This window comes from Lepidochelys olivacea, assembly GCF_965140295.1.
Source record: "Lepidochelys olivacea isolate rLepOli2 genome assembly, chromosome: 9".
In the NCBI taxonomy this organism is placed as follows: Eukaryota; Metazoa; Chordata; order Testudines; family Cheloniidae; genus Lepidochelys; species Lepidochelys olivacea.
This window is the reverse complement of record NC_140419.1, coordinates 100647036-100669570: the sequence shown is the minus strand read 5'-3', so window position 1 is coordinate 100669570 and position 22535 is coordinate 100647036. Positions and strand designations below refer to the sequence as shown.

At 47.9% G+C, this 22535-nt stretch overlaps 2 protein-coding genes across 4 annotated transcripts in view; one reads left to right on the top strand and one right to left on the bottom strand.

Annotated features, from left to right (window-relative positions):
• The window catches only part of KLHL13 (kelch like family member 13), a 118931-nt gene extending 114297 nt beyond the window's left edge, over positions 1–4634 (bottom strand). For all 3 annotated transcript variants that reach the window (XM_084639677.1, XM_084639674.1, XM_084639676.1), the window contains exon 1: positions 4468–4634. The gene's annotated coding sequence lies outside the window, so the exon portion shown is untranslated. The remainder of the gene's footprint in view (positions 1–4467) is intronic.
• A 2402-nt stretch (positions 4635–7036) lies between these two features.
• LOC311526027 (uncharacterized protein) lies at positions 7037–20372 on the top strand. Its single transcript, XM_084638657.1, has 3 exons — positions 7037–7770; positions 8868–8950; positions 17095–20372. Exons 1-3 carry the CDS (start codon positions 7638–7640, stop codon positions 17191–17193), a joined length of 315 nt encoding a protein of 104 aa, XP_084494783.1. The 5' UTR covers positions 7037–7637; the 3' UTR covers positions 17194–20372.
• Positions 20373–22535: the final 2163 nt, after the last annotated feature.

Below are 22535 nucleotides of genomic sequence, written 5' to 3'. Positions count from 1 at the left end.
ATTCACCTCATACCAAGTACTGTAGTGCAATCTCTATCATGAAAGTGTAACTTACAAACGTAAATTTTTTTTTTGCTACATGACTGCACGCAAAAAAAATGCAAAACTTTAGAGCCTACAAGTCCACTCAGTCCTACTTCTTGTTCAGCCAATCGCTAAGACAAACAAGTTTGTTTACATTTACGGGAGATACTGCTGACTACTTCTTATTTACAATGACAGGTTTAAAAGTGGTTACGCATCCGATGAAGTGAGCTGTAGCTCACGAAAGCTTATGCTCAAATAAATTGGTTAGTCTCTAAGGTGCCACAAGTACTCCTTTTCTTTTTGCTTATTTACAATGTCAGCTGAAAGTGAGAACAGGCATTTGCATGGCACTTTTGTAGCCGGCGTTGCAAGGTATTTACATGCCAGATACGCTAAACATTCATAGGCCCCTTCATGCTTCAGCCACCATTCCAGAGGAAATGCTTCCATGCTGATGATGCTCTCGTTAAAAATTAATGCATTAATTAAATTTGTGACTGAACTCCTTGGGAAGAATTGTATGTCTCCAGTTCTGTTTTACCCACATTCTGCCATATATTTCATGTTATAGCAGTCTTGAATGATGATCCAGCACATGTTCGTTTTAAGAACACTTTCACAGCAGACTTGACAAAACGCAAAGAAGGTACAAATGTGAGATTTTAAGGATAGATACAGCACTCAACCCAAGGTTTAAGAATCTGAAGTGCCTTCCAAAATCTGAGAGGGATGGGGTGTGGAGCATGCTTTCAGATATCTTAAAAGAGCAACACTCCAATGTATTACTACAGAACCTGAACAACCAAAAAAGAAAACCTTCTGCTGGTGGCATCTGACTCAGGTGACACTGTAAACAAGACATGGGCAGCATTATCTCCTGCTAATTGTAAACAAACTTGTTGTCTGAGGGACTGGCTGAACAAGAAGTAGGACTGAGTGGACTTGTAGGTTCTAAAGTTCTACATTGTTTTATTTTTGAATGCAGTTATTTTTTGTACATAATTCTACATTTGTAAGTTCAACTTTCATTATAAAGAGATTGTACTACAGTACCTGTATGAGGTGAATTGAAATACTATTTCTTTTGTTTTGTACGGTGCAAATATTTGTAATAAAAAATGAAGTGAGCACTGTACAATTTGTATTGTGTTGTAATTGAAATCAATATATTTGAAGACGTAGAAAATGTCCAAAAATATTTGACAAAATGGTATTCTAATATTTAACAATGTGAATAGTAGGACATTTATTTAATTGTTTGACAGAGCTAGTGTAAACACCTTTTCTCAGTGAAGATATAGCCCATGAAGAGACAGAAGAAGCATACTTAGCAGAGACACTCAAATCTTCTGAGATTTATCCATACTCCATCTTTCAGATGTAGTAATCCTTTGTCACAAATACTAGAATAAAAACATTCAATGATAAAAAACATCTGCAACCAGTCTTCCGCCAGTACAGCACAGTGAGATCATTTTTAAAAATTCTCAAGATGAGATGCCATCGTGAGGTAGAAGGGGCTCATTGACCACATCTGTTCAATCCTTGGTGCCTCTGCTGAGACTCATGAGGATGTCAGACATGGTGATGAGAGATTAAGTGGACACCTATTCAGTGGATCCTAGACTGAGGGAGCCCAACTGAGTCAATTCCCCTAAGCTATTGAAGCGCCGTGAAAAAATTATGTAATATTACTACTGACACACATTGATACTTAAAACTTAATGACATCACCTCTTTTACATAGCTAGTTCTTAAAACAAAAACTTCTAGTTTCTCAGTTCGTTTATAGAACACGTGAACAATATGGCTGTCCCACACAGAGGTTCAAATCTATACAACCTTTGATGTAACATAACAGGGACTTTTAGCTCAGCTAGCAGAGGCTCATGCTTTTAAAACCAGAGGTCCTGGGTTTGACCTCCACTGCCTAATACCTCCTAGGGGTTTTGTGTTACATTAGGGCTAGTCTACACTAGAAGCACTACAGTGGTGGCGTAGCGCATCTGGAGAAGACTCTCCAGCAGACAGCGCTGTCCACACCAGCACTTAGGTCGGTGGCTTATTCACACCCCTGAGCAAAATATGTTATACTGACTTAGGTGACTTAGACGGCTGTACAAGCGCTCAGAAAGATACAGCAGAGAATCTTAGATTTTGCAAATGGGATACCACCAACTTAAATCACTTTTGTACCTTTTTTTTTTTCACCTGCTATTGTAACAAGCAACATCTCTGGTTACTACTATTTAAAGAGATTATGGGAAAATTACTTTTACTTTGTACATGCAACAGCACTCCCTGTATAACCAATATCATTGTTGCTACAATGTAGTCACTCATTCCTACAGAGGAGATCTCCAGTGGCTGCTCTTTGCACCCACTTTTTGAGGGTACAGGGTTTCAAATTCATGGATCTTTCTGCATGATTGGGGCCTTACTCACTACTATTTTCCCCTTTTGATTACAGAACTGTAGGGGAAACTTTTTTAAATAAGGAAATGTAAAAGCAAAACTGGCTGGAACTCCAAGAAAAACCAGTGGGCTTATTATTGGAAAGTGGGTTCAATCTGACAGCGTCCCTGTAAGTGTTCTTGCTTTGAATGCACAGCAGCGTGCTAATTTGTGCTAGAGATCCACTGCAGATTGCTGAATTTTGCATATTAGAGAATAAAAACTTTTTTTTTGTAAAGACAGTTATTTTGAAATGTGTGAATTAGTCTTAATTATCACCCAAACTTAATGTGTTAAAATATTCTGTAGTACATTTTAGTAATATTAAACAGGATTACTGAACTGACTTTGTTATGAAATCTCTGTTGAGAAATGGGGAGAGTTCCTCAAGGTTTCTGATGAGGATTACTAAATGTATAGACTAACAAAGTGAGAATTACTGAGACTTCTCTGTAACAGTCTGTACAATATTTAGACATAAATCACACCTCTAGATTACTTGAAGCACAATAGTTCTGATAGGTTTCAGAGTAACAGCCGTGTTAGTCTGTATTTGCAAAAAGAAAAGGAGGACTTGTGGCACCTTAGAGACTAACCAATTTATTTGAGCATAAGCTCTGGTGAGCTACAGCTCACTGCATGCATCCGAAGAAGCGAGCTGTAGCTCAGGAAAGCTCATGCTCAAATAAATTGGTTAGTCTCTAAGGTGCCACAAAAGTCCTCCTTTTCTTTTTGCGAATACTTCCGAGGCGGACTGCAGCAGCTCAGAAAGCCGGTATCAATATCTTGCTAGCACTCAGCACGCTTACTCTAAAAAAAAAAAACCCCTCTCCTTTACCATGCAAACAAGGTAAACTACACGCAGGTGTGCGCCTCTGAAGTTGTGCAAAGGACCTGTGCGAAGAGCTCGGAGGGTTCCACAAGTCAGCACTGCACATTTTCATAAAGCCATCGACAGCCCTGAAGAGCGCCCAGGGAGGAAGAGAGCGGGGCCTAACTGCGGAGCGGCGAGGGAGAGCAGCCAAGCCCAGCCCTGCCGCGGGCACCTCTTGCCCTCCACGCCCCCGGCAGCGGGTCCCTCCCGGGCAGGCTCCCCGCGCCCAGCACCCGGGACCGGAGAGCAGCGGGGGGGCCACGGGGGGGCCTGGGCCCCTGAAGTGTCTGTTGGGGTGGGGGGGGAGCAGCATGGCACTTCTTCCAAGTGGGGAGAGGGACCCAGCTCCCTGAGCCGAGGGAGGAGGGAGAGACACAGTGACCCCCCCTCGCCCACAGTCACCCCCTCCCGGTGACGACCCCCCATTCACCCCCTCCACCCCCCCGCGCGCTCAAACTGAACCCCGTTAGTCCCCCCCACACACACACACAATGACCCCCACTATCTCCCCGCGCGCGCAGCGACCCCCCCCCATTTCCCCCCTCAGGCACCCCCTCTTCTCCCCACCCCCCCGCGCGCTCAAACTGAACCCCGCCAGTCCCCCCTCCCCTCTGCACCCCCCCCACACACACACAATGACCCCCCCCACTATCTCCCCGCGCGCGCAGCGACCCCCCCCATTTCCCCCCTCAGGCACCCCCTCTTCTCCCCACCCCCCCGCGCGCTCAAACTGAACCCCGCCAGTCCCCCCTCCCCTCTGCACCCCCCCCACACACACACAATGACCCCCCACTATCTCCCCGCGCGCGCAGCGACCCCCCCCCATTTCCCCCCTCAGGCACCCCCTCTTCTCCCCACCCCCCCGCGCGCTCAAACTGAACCCCGCCAGTCCCCCCTCCCCTCTGCACCCCCCCCACACACACACAATGACCCCCCACTATCTCCCCGCGCGCGCAGCGACCCCCCCCCATTTCCCCCCTCAGGCACCCCCTCTTCTCCCCACCCCCGCGCGCGCGCAGCGGCCCTGCCCCCCCCCCGCTCCCGCTCACCGCGGGCGGGGCACGCAGCGCCCCCAAGCCCGGCGAGGGGCGCCCGCTCCCCCCGGCACCAACCCGCTGGACGCCGACGCCCCGGAGCCGCGCCGCCGGAGAGCTGCAGGCGCCGGTGGGCTCGGGCTCGGTCCCGGTCGCAGGCGGCGGTAGCAGCTCAGCCCCGGAGCCCGCAGCCCCCCCCCCGCCGCGGCTCCGGAGCTTTTCAAAAGTCCCGAGTCCGGACTGGGAGGCTCCCCCCGCCCGGCCCCGCTCGCCCCGCCCCCCGCCGACGGCGCGCCGCCAAGATGGCGGCCGCGCGCGCTATTGCGCCTGCGCGTGGCGCCGGGCTTCAGTTACGGGCAAGGGGGGGGCGAGAGATACTAGGATGGAGCGAGCCTGGGCTGGAGCTCGGGGGGGGGCGAGCTTGAGCCTGAGGCGGGGCCCCTGGGCTGGAGCTCGGGGGGGGGGCGAGCTTGAGCCTGAGGCGGGGCCCCTGGGCTGGAGCTCGGGGGGGGGGCGAGCCTGAGGCGGGGCCCCTGGGCTGGAGCTCGGGGGGGGGGGGGGGCGAGCCTGAGGCGGGGCCCCTGGGCTGGAGCTCGGGGGGGGGGGGGCGAGCCTGAGGCGGGGCCCCTGGGCTGGAGCTCGGGGGGGGGGGGGCGAGCCTGAGGCGGGGCCCCTGGGCTGGAGCTCGGGGGGGGGGGGGGGCGAGCCTGAGGCGGGGCCCCTGGGCTGGAGCTCGGGGGGGGGGGGCGAGCCTGAGGCGGGGCCCCTGGGCTGGAGCTCGGGGGGGGGGGGGGGCGAGCCTGAGGCGGGGCCCCTGGGCTGGAGCTCGGGGGGGGGGGGGCGAGCCTGAGGCGGGGCCCCTGGGCTGGAGCTCGGGGGGGGGGGGGGCGAGCCTGAGGCGGGGCCCCTGGGCTGGAGCTCGGGGGGGGGGGGGGCGAGCCTGAGGCGGGGCCCCTGGGCTGGAGCTCGGGGGGGGGGGGGGGGGGGGCGAGCCTGAGGCGGGGCCCCTGGGCTGGAGCTCGGGGGGGGGGGGGGGGCGAGCCTGAGGCGGGGCCCCTGGGCTGGAGCTCGGGGGGGGGGGGGGCGAGCCTGAGGCGGGGCCCCTGGGCTGGAGCTCGGGGGGGGGGGGGGCGAGCCTGAGGCGGGGCCCCTGGGCTGGAGCTCGGGGGGGGGGGGGGGCGAGCCTGAGGCGGGGCCCCTGGGCTGGAGCTCGGGGGGGGGGGGGGCGAGCCTGAGGCGGGGCCCCTGGGCTGGAGCTCGGGGGGGGGGGGCGAGCCTGAGGCGGGGCCCCTGGGCTGGAGCTCGGGGGGGGGGGGGCGAGCCTGAGGCGGGGCCCCTGGGCTGGAGCTCGGGGGGGGGGGGCGAGCCTGAGGCGGGGCCCCTGGGCTGGAGCTCGGGGGGGGGGGGGCGAGCCTGAGGCGGGGCCCCTGGGCTGGAGCTCGGGGGGGGGGGGCGAGCTTGAGCCTGAGGCGGGGCCCCTGGGCTGGAGCTCGGGGGGGGGGCGAGCCTGAGGCGGGGCCCCTGGGCTGGAGCTCGGGGCGAGCCTGAGGCGGGGCCCCTGGGCTGGAGCTCAGGGGGTGGGGGGGGGCGAGCCTGAGGCGGGGCCCCTGGGCTGGAGCTCAGGGGGTGGGGGGGGGCGAGCCTCAGGCGGGGCCCCTGGGCTGGAGCTCAGGGGGTGGGGGGGGCGAGCCTGAGGCGGGGCCCCTGGGCTGGAGCTCGGGGGGTAGGGGGGGGCGAGCCTGAGGCGGGGCCCCTGGGCTGGAGCTCGGGGGGTGGGGGGGGCGAGCCTGAGGCGGGGCCCCTGGGCTGGAGCTCGGGGGGTGGGGGGGGGCGAGCCTGAGGCGGGGCCCCTGGGCTGGAGCTCGGGGGGTGGGGGGGGGGCGAGCCTGAGGCGGGGCCCCTGGGCTGGAGCTCGGGGGGTAGGGGGGGGCGAGCCTGAGGCGGGGCCCCTGGGCTGGAGCTCGGGGGGTAGGGGGGGGCGAGCCTGAGGCGGGGCCCCTGGGCTGGAGCTCGGGGGGTAGGGGGGGGCGAGCCTGAGGCGGGGCCCCTGGGCTGGAGCTCGGGGGGTAGGGGGGGGCGAGCCTGAGGCGGGGCCCCTGGGCTGGAGCTCGGGGGGTAGGGGGGGGCGAGCCTGAGGCGGGGCCCCTGGGCTGGAGCTCGGGGGGTAGGGGGGGGCGAGCCTGAGGCGGGGCCCCTGGGCTGGAGCTCGGGGGGTAGGGGGGGGCGAGCCTGAGGCGGGGCCCCTGGGCTGGAGCTCGGGGGGTGGGGGGGGCGAGCCTGAGGCGGGGCCCCTGGGCTGGAGCTCGGGGGGGGGGGGGGCGAGCCTGAGGCGGGGCCCCTGGGCTGGAGCTCGGGGGGGGGGCGGCGAGCCTGAGGCGGGGCCCCTGGGCTGGAGCTCAGGGGGTGGGGGGGGCGAGCCTGAGGCGGGGCCCCTGGGCTGGGGGTAGGGGGGGGCGAGCCTGAGGCGGGGCCCCTGGGCTGGAGCTCAGGGGGTGGGGGGGGCGAGCCTGAGGCGGGGCCCCTGGGCTGGAGCTCGGGGGGTGGGGGGGCGAGCCTGAGCCGGGGCCCCTGGGCTGGAGCTGGGCTGGAGCTCGGGGGCGAGCCTGAGGCGGGGCCCCTGGGGCTCTGGAGGGGGCGGGCAGGTGCAATTCCCCACCTGTTTGGCCAACCCTAAATATCCAAAAGCCATGTATCCTCCGGCCGGCCCTTAGGCACTCATGCGTGGTGAAACAATGGGTGCAGTGCTGGAGTTGGCCGGGCAGAGGGGTCACACTTGCGACTCCCTCCTCCCCAGTCATGCTGGTACCAACATCTCTGTCTCCTCATGGTGGGACTCCCAAGACTTGGGGCTATGGGGGGGCATCCGCTCCCCAGAGCGTTGGTACTGCTGGTCCCCAGCTCAGTCACAGACTCCATGGGATGACTCACATAGGCCTTGGTAGACTAGGGAAACCCATGCTGGTGTCACCATGTTGAGGTAATCGCCCTTGATCACTCTGGGCCTCAGAGTTCACCTCGTAACGGGACAGTGATACGGACTCATCCTGTCTGGGAGTCACTTGCTTCCTCACATGAGGGCTGTATAAGGAGGAAGAGGGATGTAGGGTCATGCATGTGGCCTAACTGCACCCTGGATTTTCATCTGCCCTACCGTCTGCATCAGCAGATCTGCTTGTTGCAGCACGTAGTGCCCAAGTAACATCCAGGGGCAGCAGGGCCGAGCCACGTGAGGTACCAAGAGTTGGGAAATGAAATCGCTCCGTGACACAAAAGGGCCCGCTACGATGCACATTCTACAAGGAGTACCACAACCTCAACCTGTGGCAACCCTCCTCAGGCCTCTCACTGTCTTATCTTCTATCTCTCATGTTACTTCTAACTGTAAGTCTTGATCCTGCAGCAAGTTCTTTGTGGCCATGTGGCAGGCTTTATAGTGCAAGCTAGTCTGTGCAAGCATTTGTATTTTACTGTCCTGTAAAGTGCCATGCATACCTGTGATGCTTTACAAGAAAGCATGTGTTTATACAATGCCTATTATAATGACGCCAGGATCCTCAATAAGGTTCTTCTGCAATACACAAACCAGTAAATTATAAGATGTGATATTTTCAGCATGTGCTGGAATCCACACTAGTACTATATTCACACCCTAATATACTCCTGCTTTCTGAGCTACCCCTTTTAATTGCCAGTATACCTGATTATTAATCTGAAAAGATAACAACTGAGGTAGTCTGTATGTCCCTTACCTAGTTTAATGCTAACATTTTCCCCACCAATTCAGCTGTCATAATGGCTACAAAATTAGACATTTTGTTACATGTCTTAATTCCAATCTCAGGGATGCAAAAGACTGCTCATTCCCTCTACCTGCTTTTTCACCTTTAGACTCATCAGTGTATTTTCAGCAAAGGAGACTCTGTTTACCATATGGACATGATTCTCTGTGGCTCTGTAGCTTTTGTAGTCCTTTACTGCAGTGCTAAGTGAATACAGAGCACAAAACATGACCTAATCAGAATGGTAATGGATTACATGCTATGCACTGGTATTATTGACCATGCAAAGGGCTGGAGAGAGAACCAGGTCCATTCAATGATGTTCTCAATATAACAGTATTTCCTATTTAAGTACTTAGTCAAGAAAACAAAATTAAAGCATAGCTACCACCCCAGGCCCTAAGCAATACATGATGTAAACTGAACCTGGTTTAATTTAACAGATTTAAGTCAAACTACAATATTACTTGTTACAAAGCGCAACGAGAAGCTTTGTTAAATGAGAAGCTATGCTTTATTAAAGCTCAGATACCTATAATTATGTTTAGGGTTCATTAAGAATACTACAATTTAAATTGCTGATCTTACAAGCACTGACATGGCTACAGTCAGTGGGAGTACTCAGATGTTTAAAGTTAAGCATATAAATAAGTGCCTACAAGATCAGGACCTTAATGCTCCCTCTTCTGTGTTGAATAGATGGACACATTCGTGGCATAGTAACAACTGAACTAAAGGAAGACCATTCTAAAGGAAGAAATCAGCTGCTTATTTGTCAACAGGTAAAAACCGAAAAAAATATTTTCTGATAAAAGGTTACTAATTTTAAGTATTTCTGATCCTAGAAACACTTCCTCCACCCCCACCACCCGCCTACAACAAATTTCAGTTATAGCCTGCTTTATTGCATCCATCCATACACTGTATTAGCAATGTTACTAACTAATAGAGCATCAATTTGTATCCAGACTTAGACTTTCCCAAAAGAACATTTTAAGAAGATGGGAAATCTTATTTTTGTATGTGATACTATAAGTCAACTTTGCTGCTTCATCCTCCCTTTCCCTATGTTTTTCTCCTTCTCTGTCTTTTTCCGCTTAGGCAAAAAATTATCAAAAAAATTGTTTTTGTTATTCAAATGGCAAACAGCATGGCAATGCTTCCAACAAATGTCAATGCAAACAGCTAACTGCTGTACTCAGTTTCAAATATGCATCCTACTACAATAGCTCTTTTAACATCAGTCCCATCAATGGCTCTTTTACTAAAATGTCCATACAGCAAGATTCAGAATGAACGGAGCTTTGGTTTGATGGCAATGAAAGTTTTGGCTGTTGTGTGACTCATTAACTGATCACATTCTCGATCACAGAGCACAAGTTCAAATAGTCAGCTAAAAAAATAAGTTAATTGCTATCTTCAGAGGAAGACCTTATTGTTCTAGTTGACTGGTTATAATGCCTTCTGTAAAAAATTACTTTCACTGGTAGAAAACTATTTTCATCTCACTAAACTCTGTGTTCAACTGGCTAGACAATGCTGCCTTGCACGCTTATATGCCTTTGTTCCCCTGTGACAAATGATATTCCTCCTTCACATATCACTGTTGGTCAGCTTTGAGAATGTGGAATATAATTTAATTTTTTTTTAATCCTGTTGCTCAAATGCCTGAAAAGGCTTTTTCCTGTTGAAGCACAAAACTGGTATTATAGGCATAGGCATGATGCTGCCTAGACACTTGCTCAGGGGAGCAGGGGCACAAGGTGCATCCCTTACCTCCTTGGCATATCCATAATGCCAGTAGCAGTGTAGGGTGGGGGAGAACCTTCCATAGGGCTGCTGTTGCCCTTTCTGTGCAGGTGAGTAGAGATGGGCAAGAAGAGGGCAGAGCCTCTCCCCCAATGCACCCACCAATACAGCTGAGCTAGAGTGGAAAGGGAGGAATCTGTGCCAGGTACAGGGCTGGTGCAGATAATTTCCCCTTGGTGTAAGGGGACACTAGGAATGCTCAGTGAGGCAAAAATCTGGTTCTGCACTGCCCTTTACTCAGGGCTTTTAGCAAAGCCACAATCTAGCTCAGTGGTCCCCAAATTATGGGGCATGCCCCCTAGAGTGTCATGGAGAAATGTTCGGGGGAGGGGAGCCAGAGCCAGTCCCCACGGGGAGCAGGGAGGGAGCACCTCCCAACTCTGCTCCCAGCCACACTCCACTCCACCCCCAGTCCAGCTCTGATCCCAGTAGCAGCGCCATTCCGGCCCTTACACCGCTCCCACCCCATCCAAAGCTCTCTCTGGCCCCAGCCCAGCTCTGCCCTCCTTCTCTCTCCACCCCCAGGCCAGTTCCACCCCTAGCCTGAGCTCCTCCTCCATCCCCAGTTCCAACCCCAGCTTCACCTTCGGCCCAAATTCGTCTGCTGAGCCAACTGTGCCATAATGGAGGGGGGCACAGACAGATTCCAGTGCTGGTACGTGGGGAGGCGTAACAGGAATAGTTTGGGCATCACTGGTAGCTCTTTGTGGACATTTCTTTCCATACAGAAGGAGGTGATGCATGGTCTCTTGTTTTCCCTTGTGCACTAAGAGTACTGGAAACAGATTATTTATCAGTATTAGTAAATCATCTATCACCATAGTATCTAAGCAGGATAAAAATATTGCTACCTATGACTTTTAAAATCATAAAGCACTGATAAAGAACCAGACCCTGCTTGCCTTATTCAAGTATTCCCATTGATTTCTATGTCCCTGCTCATGTGAATGAGGCAAGTAGAATTTGACTCAAGATGTGGCAAGTTTGCTTCAATACCATCCATTCATGCTTGAGTAGAAGAGCTATTTGTCATTTTCCCAGTGTCATCAGAGCAATACGGAAGAGTAGCTTCATATTCCTGTTCTTCAGAAAGTTAGCTGATAAGTGTGCCTTCTGCTGGCAATCAATAGTTCTTATATCCAAGCAATCTGTCTTTTGGTTTACTCACAATTAAGTATCATACTGAATATAAAATAATTGATTACTGCCAGGAAATACGTTACCAAATCCAGCTCCAAACAAGAACAGATCGATGGCTCCAAGTGAACCAAATATAGTAAATATCAATGCTTTAGGAGTTTCCCATCCATCAGTTCTGGCTGATCCAATAATGAAGAACCTTAATATGCCCCATACCGCTCATAAACCTGATCATGGGGACAATAAGAGAATATTCATTATGTGTGCTCTGGGCAAAGCTTTAGCAGGAGGTATGAAGTTCCACACTTCCTGCAGGATACTAAGCAGTGCTTCATCATGATCATCCTAAGAACAATATAGCACATATTAAACTCACAGACTCTCTCACAGTCAGAGGCAGGAACCCATTACAGAGAATGAGACAGTGAGTACAGTCAGGCTAGATTGCAGTAGCATCAGTATAGTGTTTACTTGGTAAGTCATTTCTTGTTGAGAGATAAATAAACAAGCTATCCTAAAACCTGCTTTAGTCATCACTGAGCTACTGCAATATATACATTGCATCAGTAGAATATAATGAGTTGCGCATTACAGTAGAATCTGTATGGATACAAATTCCAAGTTATAAGACTATAAATACATTATAGATTCCAAGGCCAGAAAGAACCACTGTGATCATCTAGTCTGACCTCCTGTATACTACAGGCCACAGAACTTCCCCCCCCAAAATAATTCCTAAAGCAAATCTTTTAGAAATACATCCAATCATGATTTAAAAATTGTCAGTGATTGAGAATCCATCAAGACCCTTGTTAAGCCATTCCAATGGTTAATTATTCTCACTTAAAAAATTAAACCTTATTTTCAGTCTGAATTTGTCTACCTTCAATTACCAGCCATTAGATCTTGTTATTACTTTGTCTGCTAGATTGAAGAGTCCACTATCAAATTTTTGTTCCCCACATAGGTACTTACAGACTGCAATCAAGTTGCCCATTAACCTTTTTGTTAAACTAAATAGATTCCATTAGTGATTGCCCTAATGCCAAATACAGAGGTAAAATAATCTCTCTCCTTCTATGCAAGATTCCCCTGTTTATGCATCCTTAGATTGAATTAATCTTACAGCTGATCATGGGGACAAAATGAGAATATTTATTATGCGTGCTCTAAGGGCAAAGCTTTAGCAGAAAGTATGAAGATCTGCACATCCTGCAGGACACTAAGCAGTACCTCATCATGATCGTCCTAAGAGCAATATAGCACATATTAAGCTCACAGATTCGCACCTGTTACAGAGAATTAGCTGATCCCATACTGAGATCTCCTGTTCAGCTGATGATCCCCCCCCACACTCCCCAAATCTTGTTCAGAATCACTGCTTCCCAGGATAGAGTACCCCATCCTGTAAGCATAGCCTACATTCTCTGCTCCTAGATGTATACATTTACATTTAGCAATATTAAAATGCATATTGTTTGCTTGCACCCAGCTTAGCAAGTGAACCAGATTGCTATGTATCAGTCACCTGTCCTCTTCACTGTGTACCACTCCTCCAGTTTTTGTGTCCCCTGTAAACTTTAACAGTGATGATTTTATGTTTTTTCCAGGTTGCTAATAAAAATGTTAAATATTATAGGGCCAAGAACCGATCCCTGCAGGACCCCATTAGAAATACACCCCTTCGATGTTGATTCCCTGTTCCAAGCCACAAAGGAGAGGGAATATTCTAGAGATAGTCCTAACACACAGGAATTTGTTCAAGAAATAACTATACTTGAGCCACTGAGTAACAGTAATTACAAACAATTGAATTGAATTGAATATCCGTAGGGACAGAATTAGATATACCAAAAAAACCAAACCCCTAAACTTTTAAAAGAAGGATTTTTTTTAAAATGAGGAAGCCAGTCAAAAATTCCCTGAAGTTACAGTAAGATAATTTTCAGAGTAGCAGCCATGTTAGTCTGTATTTGCAAAAAAGAAAAGGAGTACTTTTGGCACCTTAGAGACTAAAATTTATTTGAGCATAAGCTTTCATAAGCTACAGCTCACTTCATCGGATGCATTCAGTGGAAAATACAGTGGGGAGATTTATATACACAGAGAACATGAAACAATGGGTGTTACCATACACACTGTAATGAGAGTGATCACTTGTAAGATAATTAAAATCCTTAGACTCAGCATGGTGTGAACTGAAGCAACCATAAAAGAGTCACCAAAAAGACACACCCCTCTAAACAAGTGTCTTGTTGAATGGTCTCTCTCACGACATCCTACGTGCTTGTTTTCTTCTGTCACCTAATTTTTAAAACTGTAACATGATAAAAAATCATCCTTGTTGTACCAGCCAATGCAAGGAAAATGCTACTTTCTCCCCGCTCCCACCAGCCCAGGAATATTTTAGTTAGGGATGGCTGGTCATTGAAGCAATGCATCAGATGTTCATATATTGTAACAAAGACAGTAACACAAACCAATAAGACATGTCGATTTGCATTATAACATGTCTGAATATAAAATTTCTGTGGGCTAGGCTGTGCAATCTGTACTCATGTTGAATAGCACCTTTCCCCACAAGCATTTCCACTGAAGTCAGGAAAAATGCTGCTCAACGTAGGTAAAGGCATCACAATCTGGCCCTGTACATGGATATATGGTAATGGAGATCAATTTCCAAATGGGAGATACTCTTACGTGACAAGTCTATACACCATCACTGAATACCCTACCTACCAGGGAGCCCCCAAACTGGTGAGCCTTGCAGTTTGTCTATATGTTAGTTTTAGGGGACAAGGCTGGTGGCATTGTATCCCTGAGGATTTCACTACAGCAGTGCCCAATGCGCATCAGTATGTGTAAAACTATTAAGATGTTATTCTTGGGAATACCACTTTGTTAGCTATGTCTGAAGGTACAAGGAATGGCCGTGTATAAGCTTGCCTCTAAAAATCCTTGCTTGTCTCATTTCTAGATATGAATTTACACTTGAATTTTAAGATTCACAATACTATGAGTTTTGGCTGAAAATCCCAGCTCTCTGTGACACTCCTATGAAAGAGAGAAAATGAATTAGCACAGGGTGAGGGTTGTAAAGCATTGGCCATCGCTGTTAGCACAGTAATTATAAGTGATACACAACACATTAAACACTGAGGTGGAACAGGTCAATCACTTTAGAAGCTCATTACTTAGAACTGATTGCAGCTGCAGTGCCCTGGTGTCTTTTTAAAATATTGTTTTTAAATAATGAGATGTGTGGCACAGTGAAATCCTGTTGTTACGGCACATGAAATGCAGAAATACCTGACATTTGCAATTAGCGGTAAAATGGGTAGTATGCCAGAGCCTATTAGATTGTTCTTCAGTTTGTCTGGACAACAGCAGTTTTCAAATATGGAACAAATGTTTCTAAAATCCCTTTGAGAACTAATAGAAACGGGGGCCGAGAAAGCCCAACTAGCTGTGCTGCAGCTGTATTAGTTTTTCAAAAGAACTGAGCAGACTTCACAATTATAAGAATTAGCAGAGGCAATGTTGTGTAGTGGGAATGTACTTGGTGTGGCTCAGCTGTGCGGCCGTTAGCCATGCTACCATGGCAATACTGCTATTTATATTAGCACTAGCTCAATGAGAAATAGCACAAATACATGTACACAAGCAGGGGAATCACTCCCCTAGCTCATAGTGTAGATATAACCTTAGAAACAAATCTAATCTCAGTAGTAGGACAGAGAAAGAAAAAGAGACGCTGTAGGTAACATTTTTTGAATTTCAATGGGAAAAAATAGGAATTCATTTGGAGGGAAATTCCATCCTGTTTTTTGCCCAGCCCTATTGCCTTGAAGGTAGCTACAGACCCACATTACTCTGTGTTTCCAAATGATTGTCACATGACAGAGCAGCTTTCTGCTAACACCAAATGGAGAACTTTATCAGTGAAAGAGACTCAGTTCTACCCATAGAGCTTGGCCTTCATGGCTCACCTTCTGCTTAGATCCTTCTCCAGACCCGTGCCCAGTGTCCTACCATGGACTTAAATTAACCATTCACATGCACTGCCCTAGCAGGAACTAAGACATTGGGCCCAGTGCAGCACTGCTCTGCAGACTCCACATGCAGCCCTCCCGCAGCTGTGTTCTCTCTGCCACCTCCACAGCAGCCCAGTGGCAGAGGAGGAAGATGTGGCCAGGACAGTCTTAGGCCCCAGCCATTCTGTAGCTTTTGCAACAGGGTACAAGTCAGAGTGACCCTTAGACCTGCTCTAGCCTGCAGAGAGGACCTGAACCCGTCCCCTTCTTGCCCACTTCGGGAAAGCTAGTCCCAGGAGAGGGGCTCTCAGCAGTGTGAAGGATCCTCTTTGACCTAACTCTTAGCTCCATTTCCCCCATAGGCCCACACAAGGCTGGATGGAAGGTACCCTCTCATTGTAATATGTGCGCTGAAAGCTCAGACGGGTGGGAGGAAATCCTAGGGGAGGGGTTTTCAGCACAGACTTATGCATGGTGACATCTGAACTCCGGCGTTTATTCTTCTCAGCATAAACCTGTTTATAAGAAAAGCAAAGAAAAATTCACCATGTTAATAACTGTGGCTTGCCCAGCACAAACCGCACTCTACATTTTTGTCTTGTTGTTATTGATCTGATGTTAGGGTGACTCATCTTATTTTTTCAAGTCATTTCTATAGCAGTTTGTATTCAAATTTGAATTGAACCTATACAGAGTGCATTCAAACACACTGAATTTCTGTGGCAGACACCTTAGTTGTAGTACCAAAGCTACCATTTTAAGGAATCACTTGCATATTGTACCTTATTTTTCTTTGCCATGTTTGCTATGCAGTGTTGCCAGCTGTTGTTGACATTTTATCACAAGTGTCATAATACTTGGTGTTTTTCTTAAAGCCCCAACTCCTGGAATCATATGATTGTGAAAATCTCTGCTTTCATTAAAAAGAAAAGATCAGTTACTAGCCCTCAGGGTTGCAGACAAAAGTTTGAAAATGTGAAACCTAAAGACTCAAAAACCAGAAGGCAAATAAAAAGTCCCATGTTTTTTTAATCTCATGATATTCGAGCCAATCTCATGATTTGGGGGTGGCAGGTCTGACTCATGATTTTTGGATGTTTGGGGTTGGTAGTACTGTGTATTACTAAATTCAGATGCAATTGCTGTAACTCGTGACTTCATAAATTAAACTAGTAAAATCTATAGGGGTAAGCAAGCTGTGGTTTTGGGTGTTGATTTTTACATGACATGATGATCCTGCTGGCAACAGAATTGTTAGACTTGGCTGCAGCTTGTCAAACATGTATCTATCATTATCCATTTTTGTTGTCGTTTTCACACCCCTCTGTGTTCTATGAATGCAAAGGATTGCTGAGCCTGTTTCGACCCACCGCACTTGGTGGTTCACAGCTCACGTTTAAAATAATCAATTGTCCTTTTAGGAGGGAGAAAAATAATTGGGAAATTTCCAATGTTTTTTCATCAAGAAGCCTAGGGTTTAAAAACACAAATTTCTGACTCTGCAAAAATGTTGCGTTGATGTCCCATATTATTGGCAAGGAGGCCTGAAAAGATAAATTACTCCTGTTGCACAACTGCAACTCCCACACTTTGAGGTTGTTGTTGACTTTCAGAATTCTAGGCAGGTGTTGTGGATGCCATTTTCTCTTTATTATGCAGCTCCTGCGGGATGGGGAGGGGAGAATTGCACTTTAACATAGCAAATCTGAATTTTAACTGAATTTTAGCCTGCAGCAAGGTGGAAAGTCATTAAAATCAAATGTTGGTATCTCATTTATGTGCTGCTGTCCCTAAGTAATTTTAGCTGAAATAACTGAATATCTTTATACCAAATGGACTGCTCTGTCTCTTTAGTTTGTCTCATTACAAACTGGCAAATGTATATATTTATCTATTGGGTTTACACAGCTCTAAATATGGTGACAGTTTTGTTTTCCTTTCAGATCATCAGCAAATACTCTCCTGAAGACAATGGGAACGTGAAAGGTTTTGCTGGCATTTTGGCTCCAAATAATATGACTTTCTCCACCTGCAAGCAATAGGGCCCATTGTTGCGTTGTGATACATTTGAATGGGCCAGTAACATACACTTAGACAAGGTTTCAATGCTCCCTATCTCAATCTATTCCCCCAGTACTCATACTGCCAGAGTGCTTTCGTTTTCTATTCAATTGATGTTTTAATATGATTTACTCTTGGGGCCAATATTGAAGGAACATAGCTCTCCCAGAGGGTTATAAGACAAGCAGAACACTAGAAAAGCAACTTCCCCCTCTTAGAATACTCCAGCAGATGCAATCCACAGCCAGTCCTAAAGCACCAGGTTAATCATGAGAGACTCACAGATCAAGGTGCCCTACAGAGATGAAATATCTATTTAGCAACAGGGCCCTGTCTCTCCCCTTCCTCCCTGAGATCCATGGTATTGTCCCCCAAGATCCTCCAGTCCCAAGGGGGAATGTGCTTGGGGAGGATGGGGAGAAGCCTCACCAGGCCATGTGGCCGTATGATGCCAGTCCCCTCTGGTCCTGGGGCACTTGGTCAGAAAAGATATTCCATCCCAGGACCCCCATTGAGCCCTCGCCTCTACTTCACTCCCGCTCATACCCATCCTGGTGCTCCTAGCTGCAGCTGTGGTGAGGGGCTGTCTCCAGTGTTGTGTCTTCAGTGGGGCTCAGACTAGAACCAGTTCAAAGGTGCAGGGCCCAATCTGGTTGGCTCCAGTAGAACAGCCAACCCCAAGTGTTCAAAAATCATGAGTCAGGCCCCCAAAACTGATGAAATTGGCTTTAAAATACTGAGTTTTTTTAAATAACAACATTGGGGTTCTTATATATGCCTCCTGGTTTCTGAGCCTCTAGGAGTCACTATTCAAGCTCTTCTCTGCAACCAGGAGGGCCAGAAATTTACCTTTTAAAAAATGAAATTTGAGTTCACATGACTCCAGGAGCTGGAGCCTTAGAAAAAACAGTAGATATCATGAGAGTTGGCAACACTGCTCTGGCCTTCTGCAGATCCCCTTGGGCTGGGTACAGATCTCTGAGGATTTGCCCCATGTCCAATCAGGGAATATCTCTGTAGCACCATCCTCATTGAGATTTCCTCCCTGGGAGCCTCCTCCTGGAATTCCAGTGGGTGTGTCTGCAGAGTAAAGGAAGAATGAGGGAACCATGCATGGAGTGGTCTTCCCACATTTTATTGCTCCCCAGAAAGAAATAAAGACCCCTGTCCACCTCACCCAGTTGAGAGGCGCTGCCCTGTCATTATTATTTATGATAGTAACATCCAAGAACTGCAGCCAGGGATCAGGGCCCCATTGTGCTAGATGCTGTACAGACATGGAATAAAGAAAGTAGTTCCCCCCTGCCCCTCCCCGAGAGCTCACAGTCTAGGTGTCAGTCAGATAGGATACAACAAGTGGATAGAATAGGGGGTAGGGGGTTGTTTGGGAGGACAGGGTAACCAAAAGACAGAATTTTCCCCGAGATATTAGATCTCTCTCATCAAACTCCTGTGGATCTCATCCTGTATATTTGCATGCCTTCATCTCTCTTCCACCCAGAGCAAATCCTGACTCTTCCCCTATACCATAAAGTGACAGGCAAACAGTTTCTGCACTTTGTTGTGGCTGCTACAGTTTGGAAGGAATTGCCATTAGCAAAGATGGCTCAAACCAATTTCTAGAAGCAAGTCCCGTGGGGTGAAAGCTAAATAATGCTGGCTACACCATGACAACATGTGAGCCTGGGCCTTCTTAATACCACTGCGAATCAATCAATGCTTAACGACAAACCAGTGGCAGCTGTAAATATATTTGATCTGTACATGCATTTGTCTGCTCAGTTCATCATCTTTCCACTTTCTAATGTATTTTCCTTCCAGGAACTATAAAGATAAAAGTGAAATGTAAGAGAGAGGAAAACATTCTAGGGATGATTGGCCATATTCCCCATTCCCAACATTTTTCATTACCTAGACGCCCCAGAGATTCAGTGAGGCCAGGACGCATCATTCTCTGCGCTTCTCTAGACACCTGTCAGTACACAACAGGAGGAAAGGGTACAGATGTGTTCTGCATTGCACCACATTGAAATAGCTCACTGTGAAGCCAGTGGTTTGTGGAGACTTCTGCCTCCTTCAGAGTTACCATTTAACCATAACCCAGACTCAGACTGCTATTGCAACGGCACCTGTTATCGCCCTCTAATAAGACTTGGGAGATGGAGCAGTAGTTTATGCTTGATTTCATGTTCACTTCAAGCTCTGTTGTTCTCAGTTAATATGTGTATAAGATCAGAATGAGAGAAGGGGTGGATGGGCAGAGGGGCAGAAAAGACTCTATTTTAATTTGAACTCAAGGAAAGTATATAACAATCTTAGTCACATAGAAATGCACATGACTCGGTAAATATGAATGTCTGATCCTTTCCCACCAGTGTCTTGGGTTTGATAAATAATGGAGTATACAAACCTGAGAAATCAATTCACTTTTAAATAGTGTCTATCCATTTATTTTTAAAGGGGATAGAGAGGTACTCACTGCCAGGGGGGAGGAGGCTGGGATCTCTCAAACACCTTAGGAAGGAGAGGAAGAGGTGTGTGTGGAAAAGAGATAGGAGGAGCAAGGTGGCAAGGGATGGCATCTCCCCAAGCCCTATGAGAAAGGGAGAGAAGGGGGTGGGGAAAGTGGATAGGAAAAGAGAGAGTGAAACGCTGGCTGCATTGAAAATTTCAGCCAGAGTGACCAAAGAAGAGCACAGGCCCTGTGGGATGGAGTGAGAGAGTAAAAGGAAAGGCAGTGGACAGAGCAGAGAAGGGATGGGAGGACAGACATAGACAATAGGGGAGAGCAGACACAACAAGCTAGGAAGGGGAAGAGAAGGATTAAAGGTCAGAGCCTGGCCAGATCCCATTTATTTGAACAAGTGACTCCTGCAGTTCAACAATTGCTCAATTTTTGCTGCATTGCTATTACAGAAGTTTTCCATATGGTCATTTTTTCAATCAGTTCATTTCACTTGTCCCATCTTCCCGCAGATAATTCTATAATACAGGGAGGAAGTCATTCCATTTATAAGCTGGAGGAGCCAGGTGAATGAGATTCATCTGGGATTTAACATTTCTGTTGTTTTATGGTCATTTGCAACGTGTCTTTGTGTGTGCTATATTCCTACCTTTTGGTAGAGCATGACTGTGTTGGTCTTCTGATATTCACTGCAGTAAAGGCAATCTAAGATTAAAGAACATATCTTTCTTGGTATCCCAGAGTCACCTTAGCTTGAACAGACTTCAGCCTAGCCTCCAGGGTTGCCAGTCCGGCACCTTTCTGCAATAACCAATTAAAATAAAATAATATTTCATGACTAATTTAATCTTCATGGAATATATGAACTGATAAAACTTCATAGGCCAGTTTCTTGAGGTGTCCTTGTTTTAGAATATAAATATGTATACATATCTAAATCAACCATGGTTTAGAAGTTAATGACCATTTCGCAGCAGTTAGACCAGCTAGCTAACAAGCGAGTCCATTGTGACCCAGAAATCTGATCCCTGTAGGGGTGAGAAGCGATTTAAACCATGCTTCCACTTAAGGTCAGTTGTATAGGAAAAAATTACTCCACATCTCGCTATGGCATTTCCCCCTCTATTACAAATGCCCCTCTTCCTCCCATTCTCCAGTGCTGGCTGTATTCATGAGGTGTGCTGTGAATGACCCAATACAGGATTTGAATTCAGAAGTGATCTTGACAGCACAGCTGCCCTGTGCACAGAAACTACTTCATTGCTTGGGGAAGCTGGGAACAGGAGGTCTCCAAAAGTGATAGAAAAATTTCTAAAGAGAATAAAAGGCAGGAAATCAAACCTAAGTTTCTGTTCATCTGGGAGATGAAGAGCTAATATTTCCCTAGAACCTTTCTCTTGAGTGGAGATCAATGGCTATGCCCGTTCGTATACACTGGGATTCTGATGTGAACTGACAGATTCTCTCCTCTTGCTGGTTTCCAGCTCCTCAGTCAGTGATATGCAGCTGATTTTAAATTAACTAGAGACTGTTTTCTGTGCATAAAAGAGCCTAAATGAAAGAGGTGAAACATGCTGAACTTTACAATAGTTTTAAAAATGCTATTACATTAAATATAAATGGTTAACAAACGCACAGGGCTCATAGCCTGGACATCAGTCAAACCACATGTCAAAGTGATGGCATTTGTATTAATTGATTATATAGCACTTTTCATCTCAAAGGGCTTTGTACACAATAGGCTCAATCCTGAAAGGTGCGGAGCATTCTCAACTTCCATTGACATCAGCAGGAGTTGAGGGTGCTCAGAATCTCACATGATTGGGCTCCATATGCACAAAGGAATTCCCACCCCCCTCTTCATGCAAGCAGCATGGTCTAGCAGATTGGTCACTGGAGTGGTGGTCAGGAGACCTGGGTTCTATTTAGGGTTCTGGGAAACTGAATTTCCATTCTGAGAATACTTTCGAGTTTTGGGCAGGAGGAGGGGAGGATTGTTCTGAATAGGGATGAAGATAAAACCGCAACTTTTTGCAGAATCGAAATCCCAAGATATTTTGGTTAGGAAACACCGAAACATGGTGTTTCCAAAATGATGTGTGCTCCCCAGGATCCCTGACAGCTCAAACGGATGTGATTTTTGTCTGTTTCACTGCTGCCCCCACCGCATAAAAGCAGTGAAATGGACCAGTTCTATTCCTGGCTCTGCTACTGACCTGCTGCATGACCTTGGGCAAATCACTCCACCTCTCTGTGACTCTTTCTCCTCCCATCTGCTGTCTCTCGTATCTTTTTAGACTGTAAGCTCTGTATGGGAAGGCCTGAATCTCACTATCAGTTCATACATCACCTAGCCTGAAAGCCCCTGGTTTTGGTTGGGTTCGCTAGGTGCAACTGTAATACAAACAATAATAATAACATGGAAGTGCAGTGGCCTCTAGGAAATTGTGTGGGGGAGAGGAAGTAGCAGTAGTTTCCAGGCAGACAACTGGCATCCAGTCCACTTCTGAACTGGGGGAGAGCATTGCCAAGGAGCAAAGCCCTTTGCTCTGGCTAGGTCAGAATGGCGTGATGGAAATTGGTTTGGTACAAATGGTTGAAGCTGTACCATAGTATTTGGAAATTATTCATGTAATTTGTTGTACTTGGCAGCAGACCCATAATGCAGCATTAGCAAGGTGGCTGAAGAATAATGCACTGTTAGTGTTAGACAGACACTGACCTTGGTTTAGGAGAAACTGTGATCAATAGCAGCGATACTTTAAGTGAGTTCAAGGTGGCAGTGGCCACTTTAATCTACTGGGGTGAGATATTGGTTTGTTTGTCTGCAAGCTGACCTTTCACTAGTCTTTGAGCCTG